This window comes from Arachis hypogaea, chromosome 15 (genome assembly GCF_003086295.3).
Source record: "Arachis hypogaea cultivar Tifrunner chromosome 15, arahy.Tifrunner.gnm2.J5K5, whole genome shotgun sequence".
Classification (NCBI taxonomy): Eukaryota; Viridiplantae; Streptophyta; class Magnoliopsida; order Fabales; family Fabaceae; genus Arachis; species Arachis hypogaea.
The window spans coordinates 10,399,852-10,410,588 of record NC_092050.1 but is presented as its reverse complement, the minus strand read 5'-3'; the positions used below and the strand labels follow the sequence as shown (position 1 = coordinate 10,410,588).

Genomic DNA, 10,737 nt, shown 5'->3' with positions numbered 1-10,737 from the left:
AGGAAAACAAAACCTAGATAGAATATTGAGTTTTACTAACGGATATCTTAATGGCACTTCTTAAAAATATTATAATTATAAAGTTTATAAATATAAGTCATGCAAAATTTTCATGTTTTCTATACATTAAATATATTTAAGTTCATTTTCATATTTTTAACCAATTCTCTTAAGGCATTTTTTAGTTAACTCGTATAATATTATTATTTGAAAAATAACATGAAATAAAGAATATTAAAAAATAATTAATAAAAGAAAAAATGATAAATAAGTCCCTGACCTTTTGTCCCGCAGACATTTCTGTCTCTGATCATTGAAAAATATTTTTAAGTTCCTGACCTTCACAAAACTTGGACGGATCAGTCCCTCTGTCCAAATGCCTCCATCAGGGACTGATCCGTCCAAATGCCTCCGTTAGGGACTGATCCGTCCAAGTTTTGTGAAGGTCAGGAACTTAAAAGTATTTTTCAATGGTCAGGAATGAAAATGTCCGAGGGATAAAAGATCAAGGACCTATTTGTCTTTTTCTCTTAATAAAATTATCAATTATGATAAATTTGTTCAAAATAATTTCTTCATATAATATTTAAAAAAAGGATTTGGATCCTTTAAAGTTTGAATTTCACCTTAGAGAGTAAAGTGTGATCTCTCACCATTGATTTCATAGGTAAGACAAAAAATAAATATAAAAGATAAATTATTCAAGAGTAGAAGATCACATTTTATTCTCTAAAGTAAAATTCAAACTTTAGAGGATCCAAATCTTTAAAAAAATGGTCATATTCTTTTGTTGAGTAGACAACAAATTATTAAACCATTTATTTTTCTATTTACTTATTTTATCTTTTAGGGTTTAGCTAAATATTACTATTAGCAGAATGTTTTATACATTTTATTTTAATAAATATATAATTAGCAATTTAAATTTTGTATAATCTTTTATATTTTATTTTAATTAATAACTTTAATATTTATTCTTACACTATATGTTAGCTAAACATTTTTCTTTAAATGGACTTCGTTTACTAGTGATATATCCTTGACAACGTTCTTTCCTCGTGTGGAAGCCGAGTATTTAGTTGAAAGTGTGCATTTGTATTAAAAAAAAAAAAAAAGTATTTTTGCAATTTCAATAAAAATGGAAGTGCAATATTTTAATCTGACCCTTAGAAAAAATATCATATTTGTGATACTTTAAGCAAAAAAAAAAAAAAGGAATATATTGTATAACTTTGGACAATTTTCCTTCGCGTTTGTCATGAGGGAAGGTAATGTCATTGCACATTCCATAATCCATAGCAAAGATTTTTTTTTTCCCCGATCAGTTGTGTTACAAGTTCGATTTAAATGAAGAGAAAAATATTTGAGGTAGCTTATATATAGTTAATATTTCTCTTTGACATTAGCATTAAGAATATCAATCATCCAAAAGACAACCTCAAACAAACTTACAAGTTACAACTATATAAAAAAGCTAATAAATTCAGCTGCATCGAACAGAATATCTAAAATACTTATTTTATATAAACACAAATAATATCTTACAATTTTGCCACACACATAACTATTCAAAATTCCATAAAATCCAATAATCATTTTTAGCCAACTATTCTCATTTGTCTGTGTTTGAAGCTTTTGTTCACCCTATAAACAATTTTAATATTATGAAATAGATGTTTCATAAGAAAGAGATGTGATAGAGTTTTGAGTGTGTGGCGCCGGTATGGATAGATCCCTCGTCTTTCATTGTTCATTTAAATGTAATATATATCATCCTCGTGTGATTAGAAATTGTTTATAATTAAAAGGGGTTTATGGTTAGACGCCAATTTTTTTATGACAGAGATGGGAGTTGGATGGGGATTCTACTGATGAAATTGGTGTGGATTATTAGTTTGTTATATAAGCCTTTCAATCTAAAATGCAGGTATGCCAGTTATATATCTATGACAATTTTGACGCAACAAAGCAATACCATTATCTTTTTTTCCTTCTTTCAGGGCAAGTTGTTTAAGACATGAAGTTAGGCATTTTAATTTTAACCAGAATTTCCAATGTTATAAATTTAAAATTAAATATCCGGGGGGCTGTTTAAATTGAAGGAAATAAGCTTTTGAGCTTTCAAGCAAGAAAAGCAAAGAGAAAAGGCATGCAACACCACAAGGCTTAACCTTCAAGTCTCACAAGCGACCATAAAAAAAGGGTGGAAAAGAAACAACGTAACTAACTCATGTCAAGCATAGTGAAATCAGATAACTCATACTTAATTAGCACACAAATCACTAATGCATAGGCGTTAATAAGGAGAGTATATAGTTAGCTATATATATTAGAAATGGTGCAAAATTTTTGAAAATATCTTTGAATATATATAATTGAAGTTATTATTATATATTTAATTGTTTACGTAGTTAATAATCTAAATAGTAAATTAATGGGCAGCTTGTAGTGTTATATAGATAGATAAGTTAGAGAAGTAACCCCACCACACCAACATAGAGACGCAAAGATAAAAAGGGCTACAATCATCAGAAGCAAAAAAGCCTTCCCTTCTCCTGCGATCCACTTTGAGCAAAGGAGGTGGTGCCTAGCCAGAGATGAGAGTTCCCGTTTCGTCATCCCAAAACAATAAACCCGTAGAAAGCACAATCGGCCTCGAGCCCACATCGGTGCTCGACCTGTGTAGAAGCCCCACCCCTGAGAAGGCAGTGGCTGCGCTGGTGGCTACTGCACCCAACACACAGCAAGAGTGTCTTGACCAGCTGGAGGACCATGTCCTGCACAATCTTGATTGGGACTCCATCATGAAGGACCTTGGATTCCACGAAGACTCCAACCCACCCTTGTTCAAGACCACCCTCCCTAATGTCCCTGACTTCTCTCCTTCCTTCGACCCACACTCCGAATTCCCAGACATCCAAACCATGTCCTACAACTACGCCAACGCCACTGCCACCCTCGACCACCTCCTCCACGACACCTCCAATAATTCTGCTGCCACCGGCTTCGATTTCATAGAGGAGCTCATCCGTGCTGCCGATTGCTTCGACACCAACCACCTCCACGTGGCTCACGTCATATTGGAGCGACTCAATCAACGCCTCCGATCCCCCGCGGGTGCAAAGCCTCTCCAACGCGCCGCCTTCTACTTCAAGGAAGCTCTCCAGGGCCTCCTCTCCGGTTCCAATCGCACTCCGCGTTTCTCCTCCCTCGTTGAGATCGTCCACTGCGTCAGAACATTCAAGGCCTTCTCTGGAATCTCACCGATCCCTATGTTCTCCATCTTCACCACCAACCAGGCGCTCCTTGAGGCCTTTCATGGCTCCTCCTTCATGCACGTCCTTGATTTTGATATCGGATTAGGGATCCAGTATGCTTCGCTCATGAAGGAGATTGCAGAAAAGGCGGATTCCTTGAAACACGGATCGCCGCTTCTGCGCATCACCGCCGTCGTTCCCGAAGAGTACGCCGTCGAGAGCAAACTGATTCGGGAGAATCTCAGCCAGTTCGCGCACGAGCTCAGGATCCGCGTCCAGGTCGAGTTTGTGCCCCTCTGCAACTTCGAGACGCTGTCCTTTAAGGCGGTGAAGTTCGTCGATGGCGAGAAAACCGCCGTTCTTCTCTCGCCTGCGATATTCCGACGGCTCGGATCCGCTGGGAGCACCGCGGCCTTCCTGGCGGACGTTCGGAGGGTTTCGCCGAGCGTGGTGGTGTTCGTGGACGGGGAGGGGTGGACGGAGGCCGCGGCAGCGGCGTCGTTCCGGCGCGGCGTGGTGAGCAGTCTAGAGTTCTACTCGATGATGCTGGAGTCGCTGGACGCGTCGATGGTTGCGGGAGGGGAGTGGGTGAGGAGGATCGAGATGCTTCTGCTGCGCCCGAAGATACTAGCGGCGGTGGAGGGAGCGGGGCGGAGGGTTCCGCCGTGGAGAGAGGCTTTCTATGGTGCCGGAATGAGGCCGGTGCAGTTAAGCCAGTTCGCGGATTTTCAGGCGGAGTGCTTGCTGGCTAAGGTGCAAATCAGGGGCTTCCACGTGGCAAAACGCCAAGCTGAGCTTGTGCTGTTCTGGCACGAGAGGGCCATGGTTGCCACGTCAGCTTGGCGATGTTAGGATAGGGAAAGAAAATCATTATTGGGGAAGGGATTTCAGTTCACTACACTACAACCAAAATAGAGAGTACTGTAATCATCATAATCAAATAATTGTAATAATAATAATAATAATAATATATATATAGGGGTAATTAGCTTCCAACTTGCAACTCGTAACGCAGTAGTTTTTTATTAGTGAATTGGGGAAAGAAACACAAAAAGAGAAAAGAAAGGGGGGAAGTAGATAAACTTGTATTTATTCCCACCATTTTGTTTTGTTCAGTTAAATTGGGGCGTCTTTCTTTGTTGAAGATAAGCTAAGTCTGTTGCATTATGTGCTTCAGTGGCTCTTGTTATGTTAATGAACTTTGCTGGTTGTCAAAATTCGAAGTAGTGTCCTTTCTATCTCTTTATGCCTTATGGTATGGTATGGGGTATTTTGCTGCAAAAGTGAGAAATCAAAGGTTTGTGGAATTACGATCGATCGAGCATATTCAGTATGGAATAATAAGCTTTGAATAATCACATGATGGTTCTTTCTTTCTGGTTTTGTTATTAGCGGTATGAAAATATGTTCCGAGAACCAAACTGGCTTTGTTGTTTGACTTTGACGTCACATGATCACATGAAGAAATATGTTTGGCCTGGGCAGGAAGAACATTCTGTAGCACCTCCATCGGGTGAGAGCATCTCCACAAAAGCAAAGGGGGAGAAAAACCAATGCTGCTAGCCTAGCATACCACTTTGATTCTACTCTAGCTTTCACAGTGTGACATTTTGTTATTATAATTATTATAAATTCTTGAAATCATTGTATTTAGTAGGGATAAGTACGATTTTGGTCCCTCACATTAAGGGTCAGAATCGAAATCGCCCCTCTTCTAATTTTGGATTTAAAATAATCCTTAATGTTTTTTTTTTGTATTAAAATCGTCTTTTTTATTAAAATTTTTAAATTAATACCTAAACTACCCCTATTCCTATTTTAATAATAAAAGTTATAAAATAATAAAAAAACAAAACAAAACGCGTGTTTGGGAAAGGGGGGAAGAAAACGCGTGGGTTGGGGGGTATACGAAGGTGCAGGGGCAGGGGAGGGGGGAGGGGGATGGCGCCGGGGAGGGAGCAGCTCGCTGCTGCTCGCGTTGCTGCCGTCAGACCCTGTCGCCGCCGTTCGTGCTTCAGTCGCCACCACCATCGCCGCCGTGACCTCCTTGTCGTCGGCTGTCGCTGTCTGCCTCGGCTGTTCCCACCGCCGCTGGATCCGTCGCCCTCATCGTCTCCCTTAGAGCCGTCGCCATCGAGGGCGCCTCGCCACCTCTGCCTCTGCCTCGCCACCTCGCCGACCCCACCGCCGCACCGCCACCTGCCGCTTCTTCTTCTTCTTCTTGCTGATTTGTGGAATATTATTGTTGCTTTCTGTTTCTGATTTGTTGATCTTCTGTTGCTTTCTGTTTCTGATTTGTTGATCTTCTGTTTCTGCTTCTCTGTGTGGAGGTGGAGGTGGAGGTGGAGGTGGAGGGAAAGGGAAGATGGGGAGGGGGAGGGGACGGGTGGGGGGAAGGGGGAGGCGGGGAGGGGGAGGGGATGCGGGGTGGGAGGAAGGGGGATGCGGGGTGAGGGGGAGGGGGAAGGGGAAAGCGGGGAGGGGGACGGCGGCGGCGTTGGTGGTGGTGGAGTGGCAGTGGGTGTTGTTGATGATGATGATGTTGATTTTATTGAAGTTGTTTTTCTTGGTGGTGGAGGTAAAGGTGGTGGTGATGGTGGGAGTAAATGTGCTGGTGGTGATGGAGGTAAAGGTGATGATGGTAGTGGAGGGCATTTTTGTCCAAAAAAATTTAAAAGGACGATTTTAATACAAAAAAATACGTTAAGAATGATTTTAAATCAAAATATACACGAGGGACGATTTCGATTCTAACCCTTAACGTGAGAGACCAAAATCGTACTTATCCCTATTTAGTATTATACATGCAACTTTACTGTTTAATTAACGCACTATTATGAGCAGCTTATGACGCTTGAAATAGAAAATAAGAATTTAAGCATAAGTTACATAAATACAAAATTGTATTTGATAAATAAAATATTAATACAAATATTGTGCCATCTAATATTAAATTAGTATATTTTATATTTTTTTAAACAAAAAACTCAACATAATAAGGCGAAACATCAACAGAAAAGTACTAAAAAAATAAAATAAATTAATTTTAATTATCTTTGGCAAAATCATCAACACCAAAAAATCAAATATCACTCCACTTTTTGTAACTCTTAATCAACTTGTTGATTATCCCTACAATACCTAATTCTTGATTCTTGAAAAATTTGTCATTCCTTTTCAACTAAATGCTCCAAATGATAACAACATTCTATCAATCTGACATGATTGACCTCTGAACCACGTAACCGTCATTTAACTTTATATCCACAAGTTCCATAATACTAACACACTAGCACCTTTCCTTTCTTCTAAGTATACAATCTCATTGAAGACACTCATGTAGCAAAGAGAAACTTAACATATTCTCAATAAAAATATATTTTATATATTTTCTGAAGATTCAACTGATTTTTTTTATTATTATTTCCAATTTTTTATAATTATATTTTTTTTAAATATTTTTTATTTTTATTATTTATTTTATCTTATATTTAATTTATTATCAAATAAATACAAAACAAAAATTTTTGTTTCTCTCTTCTTAAAAGTAAGTTTCACTAAAAAATCAACAGAACTCAATTTTAACTAACTAATTTAAAAAATATATTTTTTATAAAAAAATATTTTTTTACTATCTTAATTTTTTTAAATTTTAAAATTAAAAATAAAAAATTAATTTAGTTAACTTATATTATAGTTGAGCCTATAAATTTTTTCTAAAAGTAAATAACCACCGGTTTTTTTTTTTTTTTTCAACTAACAAATGAGAAGGAAGAATTTATTGTGTTGCATAGAACTTTATTTTACTTATTTTGAAGTTCTATTGTCCTGATAGAATTTATTGGGATTTAAATTTATTTAATTAATAAAATTATTATCGACAAGTAAATCAATTTAATTAATAAATCATTTGATTTGTTTTTTCAATTGACATCATTTCTTATTCCAAACATGCTTGAATAAAAAATGTGAAAGGGCATGGTCATCTTTTGGGCTGGAGCGAATTGTTTAATATCCATATGTTGGGCCGCAACAATGGTTTGCTCTTTCGGCCTTTCTTCTACATCTCTCAATTAGCATCTCTCTAGTTCGAATTCCGTGCAGTTAATTGGCCAACGACAAACCAACTCCGATCAGCGAAAAGTTAGTAAAAAAAAACAAAAAAACAAAAAACAAAAAACCCACAAAACTTGAATTTGCATTGTTCTGGAGTTGGAAGGGGTTTAGAATTGGCATGGCTCTGCTTGGATCAAACTTAACTGGCGAGGTCTGCACCCTTCTCTCTTCTTATTCCCCTCTTTTGTTTTGGTTTTTCATCAGCTAGGGATTTGATCTGCACCCCACTATTTCCTTTTTCTTTTAATTATTAATTACAATGGTGTTCCCGATTTCTATAGCTTCAGGAAAGTCTCGATTGGAATTGAAACATGAATTCTGTCGTTTGATGGATTGATTGAGGTGTGTTGTTAACTGAACTAGTTGTTGCAGGTTGGACTCCGTTTACTCCTCTGCCCTCTCGGCTCCAACATTGTAATTCGGACTGCATGGTATGGTATTTCTCATTCCGCTAGATTTGGTTCAATTTGTTATTCAACTATTTACTCCCTTTTACTTTGTGCTTCTTGTTGCAGCTGTTCAGTGGGAATTGCTTTGCCTGTGTACTCTACATTCAAGGCAATAGAAAGTAGGGATCAAAATGCTCAACGCAAGTGTCTTCTCTACTGGGCAGGTACCTTTTCCCCTTTACTCTTATAGTCTTACACTTTTCGTTTTATTTTGTTTTCTAATATATTTGCATCACCCCCTAAATAAGCTGGAAACTATATACAGTTGTCTGAAGTTGTAGTTCAGTTCGGTTAGATAATTTGACATACATGATTAAATTGTCATTTAACGATTTTTAATTATCAACTTCACATTAAAACAATTGCACATGAGTTTCCACTGAACAAAGATAGAGATAGTGTAGTGTTTTTAACTTTAGATTCAAGCTCTTAGTGTTAGTGTCTGAAGTCTGAACTTAACATGGATTCTGTTACATTATTTATGATTTTTTCTCCCCTTTTGAAATTTGCAGCTTATGGCTCATTCAGCCTCGTCGAAGTATTCACAGACAAGCTTATTTCTTGGTATAGGGTTATTTTTTTCCCTCCTATCTTTTAGTATAAATTTCTAGGTTAATTTTGATCTCATCCTACTCTATTGAGTTGGGTATTCCCACTAAAATTTTCAATGTTCTATGGTCTACGTTTTCTTTTTAATGTGAGATACTACCTTCCAGTTAACAAGAATTTTCATATAAGAATTTTTCTTTTCAAGTTTGGTAGTTTCCTCATTCATTTATTTGCCAATTTGAAATTAGGAGCATGTTTATCTGGATTATTGGCTTCATGCACTTCTTGGTTTGAGTCACTTGTAATTCTTTAAACATTTTTGCAGGTTTCCTATGTACTATCACATTAAGTTTGCATTTCTTGTTTGGTTGCAACTTCCTTCGACCGATGTGAGTTTTATTTTGACATAGAGTTAGGTTTCTCTTTATTTGTACTCATCTGCATCTCAATTACTTTTCACCAATCTATCTTCTGTCCGTATCCTTTTTTCTTTTCATCTCTAAGTCATAACTCTTATTATCTTTATCTACTTCTTTTTTCTTCATTTTATTATTTTTTTACCTTGATTTGTTTACCTGTATATCTGGATTTCCAAAGAAGCCAAACAGTTCACTAGATGTTTGATAACTGTGGTAGTTTCTTAGATAAAATCAAAATTTCTTCATTTTTTTTTTGCTTGAAATGCATCCTTACTCTACTCATCAGATGAATAAGTATTAGGATCTGGAAAATGCTGTATGGGCAACTATTCGGTAGACATAGAGATAATAACTAATCTGCAAAACCATTGAGTTGTGTGGATCTGTGGTCAGTTGTTATGGTTTGACACTGCATAGGTCTAGATACAAATCTAATAGAATAAGAAGTTGTGAATTTTGGTAAGGTAGATTGTTCAAAATATAACCCTACAAAATTGAAATTCAAAGACTGTTAGGATTAATAGCTGATAAGTGCTGCAGTTAGATGAAGCTCTGAGGCCCTGGTAACCATGTAGTTCATTTATTATTTCAGAATGTGGAAATCAATTGGCATTGTGGGACATAACTTGATTCCCAAATTTTATTTTCTCTTTTTCTTCTCTTGTAACTCCAGAAAATTTTCCTTTTTCTCCATATATTGACTTTCTTTTGTCCTCTTAATATTTTGCATTGTTTTTCTTTATTAGCACTATATTCCTGGCCTTCTAGGACATTCATCCATTGAATATCAATGTCTCTTTGATGCCCAACTCTCGGAATTCTGATAAGCTAGTTCTTCAACAGGGAGCAAAGCAATTATATATGAAGCATTTGCGTCCATTTTTGTCAAGGCATCAAGCAAAAGTTGATCAAATTTTAGGCATTGCATCTTGTGAAGTGGTATGTTTCACGGATGCTATAAATTTCAGAAGAAAAACCTTGTAATCTCCTCAAAGATGGTGAAATCAAGGAAAAACCTTGCAGCTTGTTTATATTCTAAGTATCAAATTGTGTAGTTTTATCTGCCAATGGTCGACAGGAAGAATCTTCTGAGGATCCTGTTTCAAATGTCTTGGTCAATAAAGAAAATAAGAATGCTGTTTTTAGAGTAGAATTTGTCTTGTGGTTGCAGATCAAACTTGTGAGTTCATATCAAGCAGAGATCCAGTTTGTCAGGAGCATGGTGGTGAAGATAAGTGGTTCAGGTTGATGATTATGTTTCTTAGCTCTGGAATACAGTTGGTGCTTGATTACATAAGTTACTAACCTTCAAATTTAATTTTCTTATCTGTATTAGCGGATCATATGCTGGGAGGGGCAACTGAATCAGATAGATCAAGGCAGCCTAATCCATCCGAAGACCCTGCGGTCCCCTCTGATGCTGAGCCTGACCAAAATAATAACTAACTGATTTGTTTTTAAAATGTTTCTTAAATCCTTTAGTCAGATTTTCTGCTTTTTGCATAGGTGACTGTGAAGCTGTCAATATTTTGTTGAAATTAGATGCCTAAAGCATGATAACTACAATGTACAGTGGTGTTGCTTACAAGCCTTTTATTCACGCATGCTGTTGCTCGTGTATTATCAACCTCGGAATATGACAATATTCCTCTCAAATTTGAAGTTTATTTAGTTTCATGAACTGTGAACTTTGGGTTGTAGTAAATTATTTTCAGATCATATGACAAATAATTATTTATTTCATTTTTATTTTTGTAGTCTTGATTAAAAGTTGGTCTTCTTTACTAAGGGCGTGTATTCAAAGATTGGATTAGGGTGCAACAGAGGAATCTAAACCTTACCTGATTTTAAGCAAGGGCCACGTTTGTGAGTGTTAACCTAACCTAGAAAAGTGGGAATGACTCTTGCACGTTAAAAAGGGAAAAGCAAAAAAACTTGAACTTTTAT

The 10,737-nt window shown here is 36.8% G+C and overlaps 2 protein-coding genes across 3 annotated transcripts; both read left to right on the top strand.

Annotated features, from left to right (window-relative positions):
* The first annotated feature begins 2,362 nt into the window (after positions 1-2,362).
* On the top strand, positions 2,363-4,474 carry LOC112749038 (scarecrow-like protein 15). The gene has a single exon (XM_025797307.3). It carries the CDS (start codon positions 2,598-2,600, stop codon positions 4,107-4,109), a length of 1,512 nt encoding a protein of 503 aa, XP_025653092.1. The 5' UTR covers positions 2,363-2,597; the 3' UTR covers positions 4,110-4,474.
* A 2,755-nt stretch (positions 4,475-7,229) lies between these two features.
* On the top strand, positions 7,230-10,533 carry LOC112749037 (HVA22-like protein k). 2 transcript variants are annotated; one of them, XM_025797305.3, is made up of 8 exons: positions 7,230-7,524; positions 7,746-7,804; positions 7,889-7,986; positions 8,335-8,386; positions 8,697-8,760; positions 9,634-9,729; positions 9,962-10,034; positions 10,127-10,533. In XM_025797305.3, exons 1-8 carry the CDS (start codon positions 7,492-7,494, stop codon positions 10,234-10,236), a joined length of 585 nt encoding a protein of 194 aa, XP_025653090.1. In that variant the 5' UTR covers positions 7,230-7,491; the 3' UTR covers positions 10,237-10,533. The 2 variants fall into 2 exon arrangements, with proteins under 2 accessions (XP_025653090.1, XP_025653088.1); XM_025797303.3 differs by having other exon boundaries at positions 7,300-7,524; positions 7,737-7,804.
* Positions 10,534-10,737: the final 204 nt, after the last annotated feature.